The sequence below is a fragment of the Molothrus aeneus genome, chromosome 6, assembly GCF_037042795.1.
Source record: "Molothrus aeneus isolate 106 chromosome 6, BPBGC_Maene_1.0, whole genome shotgun sequence".
Taxonomy (NCBI): Eukaryota; Metazoa; Chordata; class Aves; order Passeriformes; family Icteridae; genus Molothrus; species Molothrus aeneus.
The window spans coordinates 9,365,953-9,380,951 of NC_089651.1; the positions used below are offsets into that span (position 1 = coordinate 9,365,953).

A 14,999-nucleotide genomic window follows, 5' to 3' on the forward strand; every position below is an offset into this window, starting at 1 on the left:
TTCTGCATCCAGCTCATCCATTGGGACTGTGCCATCCATGGGGTGTGCAGAGAGGGGCTGTGGGTCTATGGCTTCTTCCAGAGAATCCTGGAATGCTTCAGGTTGGAAGAGACCTTAAAGTTTATCTGGTTCCAACCCCCTGCCATCAGCTGGGAACTTCCACTATCCCAGTTTGCTCCAGCCTGGCCTTGAACACTTCCAGGGATGGGGCATCCATCTCTCCTGGGCTGGAATCCCGTGGAAGGTGGATCGATCCCATGCCCTATCCTTGCTCCCTGCTCCTCCTCAGCCTGTCCTTCTCTCTTTTCCAGCGTGGTGTCCATGTCCACGCTCTACGTGCTGAGCCTGCGCAGCGAGGAGGATCTCGTGGACATCGATGGGTGGGTATTTTGGGAACCACCGGGAGGGATGAGGACACCTGGGAGCACAGAAACTGGGATTGCTGAGCACAGTTCCAGAGCTGCACACCCTGCCACGCACAGCCACGCACCCCAGTCTGATGGTGGTTGAATTATCTGGAGCAAGATTTGAGGAATGGAGAAGGAAAAGGGAATCTCTTTTTAGGATGTGCTGAATGTTCCTTGGATGCCTCCAGCTGAACTAAAACAGCCTTATCCGACTGGTCCAGCAGGGCTGGATCAGCTTTGGGAGCTTGTGTAACCTGATAATGAGTCTCTTTTCTCCCTCTCTTTTCCCTCTCCCATTTTTCTCCCTCCTCTCCTCCTTACATTTCTCATCCAACCCATTTTCCTTACACGTTGTCTTTGATTTCCCCATTTTTGTCTTTTCCTTCCCATTATCTTCCATACCCTCTATGATTCCCTGTCCTCCTGGTCATCTTCCCACTTTCCTGCTCTCCTTGTCTCCCTGCACTGTCCTGTAGCTCCTTTGCTGTACCCACTGCCTGTCTCCTGGCCCTCTTTCGGCACGGGGGTCCCGGAATTCCGGTCGCTCTGTGTCCACGGTATGTGACTGTTTCATTATTTCATTATTTAATTCCTTCGTCCCTTCTCTTAATTCCTCTTTTTTTCCTGCACCATAAAAGGCCAAGAAACTGGAAACAGAGAAAGGGATGTGAGACTTCCAGTGGGATTGCAGGAGGAAGGGTTATGGGTCTTGTCAGGGAAGGGCAATTAGGAGTAGGAGATGGAAAAATCAGTTAGTTGAAGGTTAAATAAAGAAATTGCATCCTGCAGGGAGAGCGGGAGCAAGATAAAACTGTAAGAAGGGATGAGGCAGTGGAGGAACTTCAGGGATAAGGGTTAGATTTAGACTGGGATGAAGGTAAAGCTCCAGAGGCTTGTGCCCATATTCTCATTGAAGACTGGCATTGAGTCTCCTTTCACCTGGAAAAAAAAAATCCCTCTATTTAGACAAATCTTGGAGATGACAAAGTGTTTTTTAAATTCCTCTAAATGAATGAAGCTCTGTTAATCCCACAGAAACCTGGAGCGATGCTCAGGGACAGGTAAGACATGGACACAGGTGTCCAGAAGTGCTCTTTCTCCCAGGTCTGCAGAATGATTCCCTCCTTTTCCCATCTCCCTAACCCTCATGAGATGCCTGTGGTGTCCTCAGCTCAGGTCTTGGATAGCTGCAGTGAAACACCTGGAATTCCATGGGATGAATTTGGGGGTGGGGGGATTGTGTGTGTTTCTGAGAAACAAGGTGAGGAACAGTCTGTCTTCAAGGAATAAGGGGCACATTCCTTAGGGAGTGGTGAGAGCTTGAAGCCTGTTGATTCCCAAGCACCTAAATCCACCCAGGAGATTCCTGATGGGAGTCAAATCCACCATGTACACCATGTTCCAGGGGGATTGCTGGTGTCCTCTGAATCAGCTGGGACTTCTCCCTGCCAGACATGGAACAGCCACACCATTCCCTGTGGAATTTCTGAGCTCTCCGTGCCGTTTTCATGGCTCGTGTGCCTTCCTCCTGCCTTTCCCAGATCACTCCGTTCTCCTCCACATCTCCACTTACTCCATGTCCCTCTTCCCATCCTCCAGCTGCAGCCACTGTTCTCCCCACCTACAAGTGACCCCATTGTCCACACCCGGGAGGTTTCCAGCATCTTTTCCTGCATTCCAGGTCAAGCCAGAACATTGACAAGACGCAGATCGTGCGATCCACGGCCACATCCAACGGGGCCAGCAGCAGGACCCCTCCAGAGCATGGTGGGTGATAGATTGGGATGGCTCTGGTTTCATGGAAGGGCTGCAGGACACCAGGTGCTGCTCCTGTTCCATCCTTTGACTTATTTATTCCCTGTGTCCCTGCAGTCCCAGATGAGACACATGGAGTGGCCCTTGGCGTTCCTGGTCACGGTGTGCTGGCCTGTTTCAGCCCTCCCTGTTTTTCCACGTGCTGCTCCATTGCTCCCACTGCCATCTCCTCCACTGTCCCCTTGGAGACCAGCCCTGCCCATGCCACCAACCGGACAGGTGAGGGCCAGCCCAGATTCCCAGAAATGCTGGGACATCTCCAAGGTTTGTGTCACCTTGTGTCCTTCTTGTGTTCCTTGTGAGAAGATCTCCTCAGTCTCCTCCAGGATGAACAATTCCAGCTCCTTCTCCCCTCCAAATCCTCTTTCCACTCCTTTGGAAGCTCTCTAATAGCTGATACCCTTTCTGTCCTTATCCTTGGATGTATCCTTTATGTCCTTCTCTGCCCATGTGATGCAGTTTGGATCCTGTTGCCAGGGGTGTGTGGGAGCTAAAAAGGATTTGGAGCTTCCCATGTTGCCAGCAAAAAGTCATGGAGAGCTACACCAGGCACAGCTCACCTGAGCAGCCCTGCCTTGAGGTCTGACCTCATTCCCTCCTCATTCCATCATCAGCTCCACAGAGGGAATGGAAGCACAGACTCCTGGAATGCTTTGTGTCAGAAGGGACCTTAAATCCCATCTGGTTCCACCCCTGCCATGGACAGGGAACCTTCCACTATTCCCAGGTAGCTCCAAGTCCTGTCCAACCTGGCCTGGAACACTTCCAGGGATCCAGGGGCAGCCACAGCTTCTCTGGGCAACCTGGGGAGCATCAGGAGGTGACACGGGGACAGGGTGATCCCAGTGCTCCCAGCCTTTCTCTGCCTCTCAGCACAACCTTCTCTCCCATTTTTCTGCAGACCAAAGCCAGCCCTCCCTCCTGCCAGTGACAAATATCAAAGCCAAATCCAGGGGCATCACCGGGAAATCCGCCTCCTACACCAAGTGGCCAAAGACTCCTGACAGGTCTCAGAGCTTCGGCAGCCCCAATGCCAGCCCCTCCTCCCCCTTCTCCCACATCCAGGGCAAATCCAAGTACATCTCCAACCTCTCGCTCTCCCGCAGCAACTCCCGGCAGCAGCGCAGCCTCCGGCAGCCGGTGAGCGAGCGGCCCCGCACGGAGCAGCCCGGCACGGATGGTACGTGGATCCCATCTTCTTTCTCTTCCAGCCTCGGGATTTTCCACCCTTTGCTGTTCCTAAACAGCGTCTGTTCTCTCCCTGCTAGGGCCGAGCCCGGTGCTGCAATCCATCCGGATCCTGGAGATCAACCTGGCCATCCATTCCCAGTACTGCGCCGCTGCTGATGCCTGCAGGTGAGCCAGAAGGGCTGGCTGGTGGCACTTTAGTGGGAGCAGCAAATAGGAAAATCTGGGAGTTTTTCCAGGATTTTCTTGGATGCTTCCTGCCATTACCTCTTGCTGCTCGATGGGAAGAGGAGCTTGTGCTCCCAGCTTTCCCTCAGGGGTTGTGTTTGGTGGTGGGCTCATCCTTGGGACATTGGGAAGTTTTTCCCTCTGAGCTCTCAGCCTACCAGGGATTTTGAGTCCTGTCCTGACCTTCCCACAGCCTGGTGACATCTGATGTTCTTTCTGTGTTCCCAGGACTGGGAATTTCAGCTACCGCATCCCTGTGAGCCAGCAGACAGCCGTGAACACCAACCTGACCCTGGAGATGAAGTGAGTGCCCATGGATCGTGTCATTTGGGAGCCCCTGGAGTGGCTGATGTGGCCATGGTGTCTCCATGGGAAAGGGACACTTGTTCCCCCTTCCACACCCTCATGGTGTCCTCTCTTCCCAGCTCCTCCTCCACTGTGTCCATCTCCCTTTGTGACCTTGTCTCCAGTGATCCCTGCCAGGATGCTGTGAGCAGGAACAGCTCCACTAACTCCACAGATGCACAGGTAGGGAAGGGAGAATGGGACAGCTCACAAAATACACATGGAATCACTGAGGTTGGAAAAGTCCAGCCATTCCCCCAGCACTGCCAAGGCCACAGTGTCCCCAGGTGCCACATCCACACAACTTTTATATCCCTTCAGGAGTGGGGACTCCTCTGCTGTCCTGGGCAGCCCTTCCCATGAAGGAATTTTCCCTAATATCCAACTTAAACCTCCCCTGGCACAGCTTGAGGCCATTTCCTCTCATTCTGTTCTTTGTTCCCTGGGAGCAGAGCCTGATCCCACCTGGCTGCCCTCTCGGGTCAGGGAGTTATGCAGAACTTCCAGTAGGTCCATCTGGACCATCTCTACTTCCAGTAGAGCCAGAAGGTCCATCTGGAGCCTCCTTTCCTCCCGGCTGAGCCCCTCCAGCTCCCAGAGCCCTTCTCCATTCCACGTGTGCTCCAGGAGACATCCATGGGGTCACTTGACAGCACGAGGCTGTGGATTTCCTCACCGATCCAGCCTGGAGGCCGTCCCCCAAGCTGATCCCTGACCAGCTGTTCCCCTTCCCTCCCCAGGACACCTCGCACCGCTGGCCCCTGGTGATGCTGTCCTTCCGGGAGTTTTCCTACCACTTCCGAGTGGCGCAGCCGGTGAGTACCCGCAGCTTGTCCAGGGCCACGTGGAAGGAGAGAAATGGAGGGTTTATGAAATGTGGGGAATGCAGGAGCTTCCCACAGTCCTGTGGGTGGTAGGAGGATGATCTGCCCCTGCCCCAGCCCATAATCCAGGCAGAATTCCGCCCTTGGAGTAGCACCCCTCTCTCTCTAAGCTGCTTTTCCCATTCCTAGGGCCAAGCTGACTGCAGCACTTCCCTGGAGCAGCTGGGACACCTCTTCACTGACTATTACTTCCAGTTCTACTGGCTCTGTGAGTGAGTCCCGGCAGCACCAGTGCCCTCTGCTCGGAGACAGGAGGGGAACTGGTGCCACTGGGAGCCTCCCGAATTCCCTGCTCCGCTGGCCCCCAGCCCCGCCTTATCCCCATGTCCTGCGGCAGCTCCGGAGCTGGAATGGTGATGGCTGGAGACACTGAAGCTCAGGACAGACAGGACCTAAAAGCCACCACCAGCCCTGTGGTGGCTCCTGGGGGGACCTCACACCGATTCCCAGCATCCCACACCCCTCTCCTTCCCTTAGGGGGATGTTTGTGTCCTCCATCACTTCCCCCTCCCCTTCCAACACTGGATTTGGAAGCATCACACCGGACTGAGCGTGGACAGCTCTGCCACATCTCAGAGGGGTGCTCCTTCCATGGACAGGAGCCCCACCCGGTGCTCCCAGATGTCCCACATCAGTTCTTCACAACACTGGAATTGCTTCAACACTGGAGCCCTTTCCAAGAGCCAAACGCTGGAGTTTGGCCTGGAAAGGACGGCTGTGCCTGGACCTACTGGAAGTTCTACACTGGAGTTGCTGTTCCTTCTGCTTGGCCCAGGGCCACTTCCCACAGACTTCCCAGAGACTCCCGGACCTGCCAATGGACACGTTCCTCTAGGAACAACCGGAGAAGGAGCAGCTTCGACGTCATCCCCCCTCTTCTTTGTGCTCTTAAATCCCATATCCATGTGGGATATCCTGGTCTGGATGGATAAAACCCCCACTCAAGCTGCTGCTGAGGCCATGCCACACCTGGGGACACTTGTCCCCAAGCCAGGGGTGACAAATGACCAGCACTTACCCACATTTAGTGTGGTAGGATCCGTTTTTGTCCGCTTGGAAGCGGCGTGTGCGGAGCTGCCTGGTCAGCTCTGGAGCCAGTGCCAACCTCTGCCCAGATGTGCAGCACTGGCAAAGCCTGGAGTGCCCTGCAGAGCAAGGCCAAGTCCCTGGGAGCACCAGGATCTGTGTCCAGGCAGGATCTCAGTCTCAGGAGAGAGGTGGTGTTCTCCCAAAAGTTGGGATGGCAGCAGCTGCAGCCTGTCCCTGCCCTCACAGATCTATGCTGGGGGGATTTGGGATATTTTACTGTTACAAGTCCTTAAATTGCTAAACTACTGAATTCTTGTGGGGTTTAAGCCATAAAAAAAAAAAAAACAGGAATTTCCTTCTGGCCCCACTGAGCCACATGTGTCCTGTGGGAAAGCCAAGTGGTTCCCTGTGCTTCCTCCTCCCTGTCCTGCTCCTTGTGCTACAGAGGAGTTGTCTGCATTCCTGGAGGCTCAGCCACCTCCAGGGTATTCCAAGATGGATTTCCCTGAGGAAACAAGTGAGGGGGGAATGCCACATGCTGATCCTAAGGACATTCTAAAGCTGCTCTGGAAAAACAAAGATGGGTTTTATCCAGGTAAAGTGATGGTTCCTGGGCACGTCTGGTTTTATCTCCCATCATCCCCCTCCTGAGCTTATCCCAACGAAGCAGTCCTGAAATTCCTGGTGATGTCACTTGGATTTGGCATCTGCCCCCAAGAACTGTTTGTAGGGAGGTTTCAAGGCCTGAATTATAGTTACTAAAATCCACTGAGTCCTGGGAAGCAGGGAATAGTGGGTGAGCCGGGCATTGCAAGCAGCCATGCAGTTGGAAAACCCACTTTTGGGAAGCTCAGTGGGACAACAGGACACCCCAAGGCCTGGGAATACCTATGCACAAGCAGGGGGGCTCCATGCTCAGCAGGATTCTCTGTTTTTCCCTAAAATTGGGAAGGAAACACCTGGATGTAGCTGAGTGCTTTTCCCTCCACCTGCCCTGAGTGGTTTTTCCTAGTTTTAAACTGGGAAGTGACTTCCTTGGCAGGTTTGTTGTTCCCTTGGCAATCAGTGGCCCAGGCTGGCACATCCTTCCTCAGGTGAGTGATGCTGAGCTGGGATAAAAGCTTCTGGAAGAGGAAACAGAGAATGTTGGGGGGGCCAGAGCCTGCAATCACCACCCCCCTCAGCCAAGACATTCCAGTACATTCCACCCCACTCCTGAGGGAAGGAATCAATCAGTGGTGGCCCAGGAGGAGTTGGGATCTCTCAGGTGTCCCCAGGATGCTCAGCCATGGGACTTAGGGAGATTCCCAACAAACCAAGTGCCTGGAAACATCTCTAGTGCCTTTTTCCTTACGGAACAGCCCCAAGGAACAGTGTTTTCCCCCATATATTCCCAAGTGCTGCCTCAGACATGGTGCCCGGGTGGTTTAACTGGGATGTGGCAATTTCTGGAGTGCCAAAGCCAGCCCTACCCACACGGAGCTGGCAGCAATCCCTGGGATCAGGAGAGGACAGGGATTCAGGATGAAGTTTTTAGTGTCAATAGTACCTTATGTCTTAAAGTGGCACAGGTTGCCCAGAGAAGTTTTGGATGTTCCATCCCTGGAAGTGTTCCAGGACAGGTTGGATGGGTTTGGAGCTGCCTGGACTAGTGGAAGGTGTCCCTGCCCATGGCAGGGAGTGGGACTGAAAGGGCTTTAAGGTCCCTTCCCACCCAAACCATTCCAGGATTCCATGATAAAAATCATCCATCGGCTGCTGCCCAGCGAGGCAGCAACGAGCTCCAAAGGGGCTCAGAATTATAAAACGAAGGAGTCGTGGAATTGCTTCCAGGCCCGTGGAAACAGCTGTCTGCATGGATTTCCCCCCCAAAATGCATCTCTGCCCCTTCCCTGTCCCCAATCAGTACCAAGAGAGTTCACAATCAGGCCTTTCCCTGCGTGGGACGGAGGGAATTCTGAGCCCACCTCTCCAGCTTGGGGAAATCCCTCCCCATCCAGCGGCAAAGAGACATTCCTGGCTGGAAGGAAGACAAAAGGGTGGAGAATGAGGCTGTTTGGGAGTTGTTTCAAAAGCAAATTCCCAACTCTTCTGTCCTACTGTTGGAGCTTAAAGCCTGTAAATAGAGACTATGGCACCACTGGAAGAATTAAGGAAAAAAACACCACGTAAAGCACTAATTTTGTTGGTTTAAATGTTGCTGCCACAGCTTTAATCACTGTATTTTGCCAGCCAGTTCGTAGAGTTGCATTTGTAGCAGGTTATTATTGATTCCTGGTTTTTATTTGTGGGGAACAAGCGTGGTTTCCCTCTTTTCTTCCTGATTTATATTTATATTTTGCTGAATTTGAGGGCTGAGTTTCCGGATTCCCCGGATTTTTTTTTTGTTTGTTTGTTTTGTTTTGCTTATTTAGACTTTGTTTTATGCTGGAGGTAAATGTGCCCATATGAATAAAATATATAAATACTGCTTTGTATCCAAGGATGGCTCCTGGTGCTTTCCTTCCTTTCTGATGGAATAACTCAGGTGAATGGCTGTAAAGCTGACCACGGGATAGAGGAAATTCCAAGTCTTTAATCAGTGGAAGTTTCTGGATATGCCCAGTCAAGGTTCTTTGGAATGGGGATAAAAAGGAGAAAGGAAGGAGGAAAAAGAAAGGAAGAAGGGGAAAGAAATTAGGAAGGGAAAATGAAGGAAGCAGGAGAAAATGAAGAAAATAAAGAGGGAAAAGAAAGGTTAAATGGACAAAGGGAAAAGGAAAAAGAAAGCAGAAGGACAAAGAAAGGAGGGGAAAATGAAGAAAGGAAGGAAAAAGAAAGGAAAAGGAAAACCTGCCTCTGACATCACATTGCTCACTTCAGAGGGCAGACTCAGATCCAGAAGGATCCAAAAGTCCACGTAAGGAAATCTTCTTTCCCAAATAGGAAATTGGGGCTTGGATTTGTGATTTGGAAGTGGAATGGTTTGAAAGCTGGGCTAAAATTCCAATCTGCCTCTTGCAGACATATAAATCAATTCCTTGTTTCTAGGCCAGGCAGGAATTAATTCAGGAATTAATGAAGGGCACATCCAGCACCACAAAACTCCTGGTTAGGGATGAGAACAGGCACAGCATTCCCAAAAGAAGGGTGAGGGGATGTGACGGCAAAGAAGGCTGAGAGATTAAAAGCAGATTTAGGATTCATTTTGCACAGCCTGGCTGCACCAGGACACAAGGTGGCACTGGAACACCTGTGACCACACACAGCACAGAAATCTGGGATAACACTGGCCACGTCCCAAAGTACCCAAGATCCCAAAGATCTTGTGCCAATATGGAGAAAGGGAGGCTCAGGAGGGACCTTTCCACTCTGCTCAACTCCATGACAGGAGTGTGCAGCCAGCTCCTTCTCCCAGGGAAAGTGACAGGACAAGAGGAGACAGCCTCAAAGCTGCACCGGGGGAGGTTTAGGTTGGGCATTAGGAAAAATTCCTTCATGGAAAGGGTTTTAGAGCACTGGAACAGGCTCCAGAGGTGGAGTCCCCATCCCTGGAGGGATTCAAAAGCTGTGTGGCTGTGGCACTTGGGGACACGGGTTAGTGGTGGCCTTGGCAGTGCTGGAGGAGTGGTTGGACTGGGTGATCCTAGAGGGCTTTTCCAGCCTTAGACTTCCCATAATTCTACCCAAGTCCTTTGGAAAAGCCAGGTTAAAAAAAAAAAAAAAAAAAAAAAAAAAGAAGGAAAAAAAAAAAAAGACAAACCAGCAGTCCCCAGGCAGGTGTGTCACAGAGCCACCTTTATTCACCTGTGGGTCACTGCCTGTCACAGACCACACCTGCTACAGGCGTTTTCTCGTTGAAATACAAAAGAAATATAAAAAGAGCTTTCCCGAATCCCCCATCCAGGCCCCCCTGGGGGTTCAGACGTAGATCCCGACCCAGAGCAGCAGGAACAGGACGCCGAAGCCCATGAACAGCGAGGCCACCAGCGAGATCAGCAGCTCCTTGTAGATGTCCCGGGTGTACTTGGTGGATGTCACCTCGTAGCTGCCAGGCCGGGGGTTAAGGTGAGAAAACAGAGGCACAGCAAGGCGAGGGGACCCCCACCCGCTCCCCTGCCCCCGGGAATCAGGGCGATAATCCGGGACTGGAAGGCACAGCAAGGGGACCTTGCGCTCAGCCGCGGGGATACACGAAGAACCAGGCGGTGAAGAACATGCCGATGGCCAGCAGCACCACGGTGAGGTGCGGGAACACGGCCGGGTTCACCGGGCTCGTATATCTGCTCATCGCCTCCAGCTCCTGCGGGGACACGGCAGTGTTCAGCGGAGCCGGGCGGCCACCGGGCCGGGCCCCCTGTGGCAATCCCCGGTTCCCCCCATCCCCGCCCTCACCATGTCGCCGGTCCCTGCTGCGACACGTCGGCTCCGCTCCCGCCGCCGCACGTCCGCCCCCCTCTGCCGCCGGAAGTGGAAGTGAGGGCGGGAACGAGGCGCGGCGAGCGCGAGCCGCTTCCCCATTGGCCGGCGGCGGCTCCCGGCGGGCTCGGCGGCGGAGCGCGGGAGAGGCGGTGCGCGAGCGGCCGGGTAATGGCTGAGGGATAACGGGGGGCTCTGAGGGGGAATGGCTGAGGGATAACGGGGATCTGAGGGGAATCAGGGGCTCTTGAGGGGTAATGGCGTCTGAGGGGGAACGGGGATCTGATGGGAATCGGGAGCTCTGAGGCGGTAATGGCCACTGAGGGAGAACGGGGGCCCTGAAGGGGTAATGGTTGAGGGAAACGGAGGGTCTGAGGCAGGCGGAAGAGAGGTTGATAGCAGGCCTGGGGAGCTTGGAAATAAGGAGATAAGACTGGGGAGGTGATGGGGTCTAGATGGTTGTAATGGTGGACATAATCGAATTTTGGGGAGGGGCATTGGGATGGGGGGGCAGAGGTTGGAAGGGGAGTAATGATGGGCCGAGAGGGAGTGTTGAGGGATAAGGGTGGCCTGAGGCAGGATTCCGGATGAGGGCTGCCAGTAGAGGCCGCAGCCCTTGGAGTGATTGTTTGCAGGGGAAGCACTGCCCTCTTTGCTTCCCCCTCCTTGGGTGGCCTAGCATTCCTCATGCAGAGCCCGCTCTCAACATCCCCCTTTTCCCTTCCCCAGGATGGGAATCCATGGCTTGGCCAAGCTTATTGCCGACGTGGCTCCTGGGGCCATCCGGGAGAATGACATCAAGTCCTACTTTGGCCGGAAAGTGGCCATCGACGCCTCCATGAGCATCTACCAGTTCCTGATCGCTGTGCGGCAGGGAGCTGACGTGCTCCAGAACGAGGACGGGGAGACCACCAGCCACCTGATGGGAATGTTCTACCGCACCATCCGCATGGTGGAGAACGGCATCAAGCCGGTGTACGTGTTCGACGGGAAGCCCCCGCAGCTGAAATCCGGGGAGCTGGCCAAGCGCACGGAGCGCCGGGCCGAGGCAGAGAAGCACCTGCAGGAAGCGCAGGAGGCCGGGGAGGAGGAGAACATTGAGAAGTACAGCAAGAGGCTGGTCAAGGTGACCCCGCAGCACACGCAGGAGTGCAAGAAGCTGCTGACCCTGATGGGAATTCCCTATGTGGAGGCACCCGGCGAGGCCGAGGCCAGCTGTGCCGCCCTGGTGAAGGCTGGGAAGGTGTATGCCGCCGCCACGGAGGACATGGATTGCCTCACCTTCGGCAGCCCCGTGCTGATGCGGCACCTCACGGCCAGCGAGACCAAGAAGCTGCCCATCCAGGAGTTCCACCTGAACCGGATCCTGCAGGATCTGCAGCTGACCTGGGAGCAGTTTGTGGACCTGTGCATCCTGCTGGGCTGCGACTACTGCGGCAGCATCCGCGGCATCGGGCCGAAGCGCGCCGTGGAGCTCATCCGGGAGCACAAATCCATCGAGAGGATCGTGCAGCAGCTCGACACCAAGAAGTACCCCCTGCCTGAGAACTGGCTGCACAAGGAGGCCCAGAAGCTCTTCCTGGAGCCCGACGTGATCGATCCCGAGGCCGTGGAGCTGAAGTGGGGCGAGCCGGACGAGGAGCAGCTGGTGCAGTTCATGTGCGGGGAGAAGCAGTTCAACGAGGAGCGCATCCGCAACGGCGTCAAGAGGCTGAGCAAGAGCCGCCAGGGGAGCACCCAGGGCCGGCTCGACGACTTCTTCAAGGTCACCGGCTCCATCACCTCGGCCAAGCGCAAGGAGCCGGAGCCCAAGGGAGGGGCCAAGAAGAAAGCCAAGACCAACTCCAAGCCCAACGGCACCCCGGCCACAAAGAGTAAAAAGGCAAAGTAACCGCATCGGGCGCCCACAGACCTCTGGGATTGGGTTTTTGGGGGGCTTAATGAGGAATTTTAGACTAATGACAGTTGTGTGTCAGTGCTGCGTGTTAGCGATGGGAAGGAATGGATGAGGCCAGCAGAGTGGAGCAGCTTCTGGGCACAAACATGCCCAGATTTCAGAATTCCAAAGCTGAACAGCTCCAGAGCAGACTCAGGACAAGTTAGATTTCAGCCTGATCCCACCCACCCCAGAAAAGGTAGATGCAAGCAGAAACTGGAAAGATAGGAGCGGAAGGCAAGCTGGAATTGGGAAGGAGACTTCAAGTAATGAGGTAAAATTCTCCCTTTAAAGAGAGTTCATTAAGGTTTTTCCTTCCCTTTTCGTGGTCACTCTCCTTATTCAAAACCCAGTTGTGATCCCAATTCCAGCAATGTCCTGGCCCTCTTTTAGTGTGTAATCCAGGGAAAGCTAAGCCCAGACTGCAGCTCTCCCAGCCTGAAATTTGCTTAGAAATGCTTAAAAATAAAAATATCCATAAGCCTAGAACTGCAGCCTCTTAGTCCCTGAATTCCAGAGGCATTTTTCCGTGTTGTACACACTTACAGGTCCCAGGATGGGAATTAAAACCTTTTATTTCTTATTTTATTCTGTATTTTCTATAGTGTTTTGCTTGTCAGAGCCATGGGATGGGTTTTGTTTTCAGAATAAAATTTGAACACAAGGACACTGTTTCTCTTTCTCCAGAGAAGTGGCTTAAACTGTGGTTTTAAATGAAAATCCTAGTTTTAGAGGGAATTCTGTAACAGCCGAAAAACCATTCAGAGTCTGGAACACAAAGAATTCCAGTTTTGAGGTCTCTGGATGCTTCATAGACATCAAAATCCGCGAGTCTGCTCTTTGCCAGTTTGGACAATAAGAAACTGGCTTGTTTTGTGGGGAAATGAATCTTTAATATTTACTATGCATTAATCTTGCTAAAATTGGGGTTTATATTTCCTTGCTGTGGATTCTCTTGCATGTTTCAATCTATAATTGTTTTTTCCCCAGAAGTTTTTAAATTAAGTATTTCTCTTTTATCTCCAGATATCTTCATGGGTATGGGAGTGGTTTTGTGGTGGAGGGATTAAAAAATTATTTTAAAATAATAATATCTGGAAATAAGTTTGGGAAATTCACCAATTCTAAAAGCTGCTTTTCCACCACCCTCTCTCTACCTGGCGCTTCGTGGTATTTCACTCCATTTTTCCTCCATTTCTTATCCCAAAAAAAGATTCCCACTGCTTCTGACACTGACATTATTATTAATGAGTTCCAGTTCCACTCTTTATCCTTGGAGCAAGTGCTGTGGGAAGCTAGGGACGCAGCAGAGCCAGTCGGAGAGGGCACGGGGGATCTGGGGCTCTCGGGTGTGGGCAGCCTCCCCATGGGAAGACTGGAATACTTTTCCACCTTTCCCCCTTTTCCACCTATTAGTTCTAATTAAATGAATTTTCAACTTCTTCATCCCAGTTTTCCAGCTGGCTGGACCATGTCCCATGTGTTACCCACAGCATTCCCACCCTGAATCCAAGCCCAATATGTGCCAGCTCCTGGGAAGAAAGGAACCCTGTCCCAGTGGAAAGCAGAACAGTGGGAACTCCCAGACAGCTTTTGGGGAAACCCTGAATTTATCCAGCAGGAAGAACGCTACGGAGTGTGCCAGCTGCTGCCACGAGCTGCATCCTGGATCCATGACAGCCATCTCCTGAGAGCTCCCTTGCGTTCCCATTCCCGCTGGAGCCTCTTGTCCAGTGCTGCCCGGAGGGTTTTCTCCTGTGGCACTACTGCAGCCTGGGGGCCGTGCATCGGGCACCGGCGGCTCAGGGACACTGGCTGCTGGGAATGCTTTGCTGGAATGGCTTGGCCTCCCAGATGTATTTCCATGCTTTTCATGGCTGTGGGTATCTGGTGAGTTCTGTGGATAGCCACGGCTCCGAGGCAGCAGGGAGACCTGTCCATGTGGGCTCCTCCATCTGGAGTCCAGCAGATCTCATGGAGGCTCTGGCAGGGATGGAGACCTTTGCTATAAATATCCCAGGTGGGGGGATCTTCCTTAGCCTCGTCCTCCACAGCCAGCTCCAGGGACCATTCCTGACACGGGGACAGCTGCCTTTCCTGCCGGAGCCTCTTGTCCAGCAGCGTGCGGAGAGTCTGCCCAGACGGCTCCACTGCAGGATCCTGGGAGCCATGGATTGGGCACCGGCGGCTCCAGGACACTTCCACTTGCTTCTTGGCAGGAACAGGCCAGGTTCCAGTTGGAGCACAACACAGGTCACAGAGGGTCTGGATGGGATTGGAGGAGCCTTTCCGAGGGATGGACATCCTTGGAAGGGGGGATGATCTCAACCAGCGTCGGGTTCTGCGGAGGACTGAGCCTTTTCCAGTGGCAGATGTTTTCCGACAGATCAGGGATCTTGTTGGGCTCCCGGAGGGCTGGGGGCTCTCAGAGGAGCTGGAGGAGCTGGAGGAGGAGCAGCAGGGCAGGTGGCCTTGCTCCAGCAGCTGCTCCAGATCCTCCCACGATAGCTGCCACATCTCCGAGTCCCGCGGGAAGGACACCTCGGGCCACAGCGGCGTCACCAGGTCCTGCAGCTCCCGCGCCGCTGTCACACAGGGAGTGCAGCAGGGGCCGCAGCCGCAGGGGATGTACAGGGGGCTGTTGGGGGCAGCCGGGCCCTGGGGAGGGGCCCGGCTCCCGAGGCGCTTCCGCGCCTTCCAAATGCGGGTGGCCAGCAGGACGGCCGTACTGGCCACCAGCAGGACGAGCGAGGGGAGCAGGAAACTCAT

At 53.8% G+C, this 14,999-nt stretch overlaps 3 protein-coding genes across 4 annotated transcripts in view; 2 read left to right on the top strand and 1 right to left on the bottom strand.

Moving 5' to 3' along the window:
• The window catches only part of MYRF (myelin regulatory factor), a 44,156-nt gene extending 35,778 nt beyond the window's left edge, over nt 1–8,378 (top strand). Inside the window, exons 18-28 of one of the 2 annotated variants that reach the window (XM_066551978.1) lie at nt 312–380; nt 884–964; nt 2,089–2,174; nt 2,280–2,441; nt 3,124–3,229; nt 3,329–3,402; nt 3,491–3,578; nt 3,867–3,941; nt 4,064–4,166; nt 4,724–4,798; nt 4,997–8,378. In XM_066551978.1, the coding sequence (XP_066408075.1) occupies nt 312–380; nt 884–964; nt 2,089–2,174; nt 2,280–2,441; nt 3,124–3,229; nt 3,329–3,402; nt 3,491–3,578; nt 3,867–3,941; nt 4,064–4,166; nt 4,724–4,798; nt 4,997–5,083 (1,006 nt within the window). In that variant the 3' untranslated portion in view covers nt 5,084–8,378. Of the gene's footprint in view, nt 1–311; nt 381–883; nt 965–2,088; nt 2,175–2,279; nt 2,442–3,123; nt 3,403–3,490; nt 3,579–3,866; nt 3,942–4,063; nt 4,167–4,723; nt 4,799–4,996 lie in introns of both variants that reach the window. The other variant, XM_066551977.1, reaches the window with a different exon arrangement.
• A 1,278-nt stretch (nt 8,379–9,656) lies between these two features.
• On the bottom strand, nt 9,657–10,396 carry TMEM258 (transmembrane protein 258). Its single transcript, XM_066552472.1, has 3 exons — nt 10,271–10,396; nt 10,069–10,178; nt 9,657–9,923 (listed from the first exon to the last, which is right to left on the bottom strand). The coding sequence occupies exons 1-3, from the start codon at nt 10,394–10,396 to the stop codon at nt 9,797–9,799; spliced, it is 363 nt and encodes a 120-aa protein (XP_066408569.1). The 3' UTR covers nt 9,657–9,796.
• Nucleotides 10,397–10,438: 42 nt separating this feature from the next.
• FEN1 (flap structure-specific endonuclease 1) lies at nt 10,439–12,902 on the top strand. The gene is made up of 2 exons (XM_066551985.1): nt 10,439–10,462; nt 11,024–12,902. Exon 2 carries the CDS (start codon nt 11,025–11,027, stop codon nt 12,183–12,185), a length of 1,161 nt encoding a protein of 386 aa, XP_066408082.1. The 5' UTR covers nt 10,439–10,462; nt 11,024; the 3' UTR covers nt 12,186–12,902.
• Nucleotides 12,903–14,999: the final 2,097 nt, after the last annotated feature.

What these genes read in the sequence shown, in the direction of transcription:
- TMEM258 (XM_066552472.1), bottom strand. Translation starts at nt 10,396, where the DNA reads ATGGGGAAGCGGCTCGCGCTCGCCGCGCCTCGTTCCCGCCCTCACTTC. An exon ending in CAGCAGGGACCGGCGACATG is followed by an intron (nt 10,179 to 10,270) that starts GTGAGGGCGGGG and finishes GTGTCCCCGCAG; the next exon opens with GAGCTGGAGGCGATGAGCAG. An exon ending in TTCACCGCCTGGTTCTTCGT is followed by an intron (nt 9,924 to 10,068) that starts GTATCCCCGCGG and finishes CCGGCCTGGCAG; the next exon opens with CTACGAGGTGACATCCACCA.
- FEN1 (XM_066551985.1), top strand. Translation starts at nt 11,025, where the DNA reads ATGGGAATCCATGGCTTGGCCAAGCTTATTGCCGACGTGGCTCCTGGG.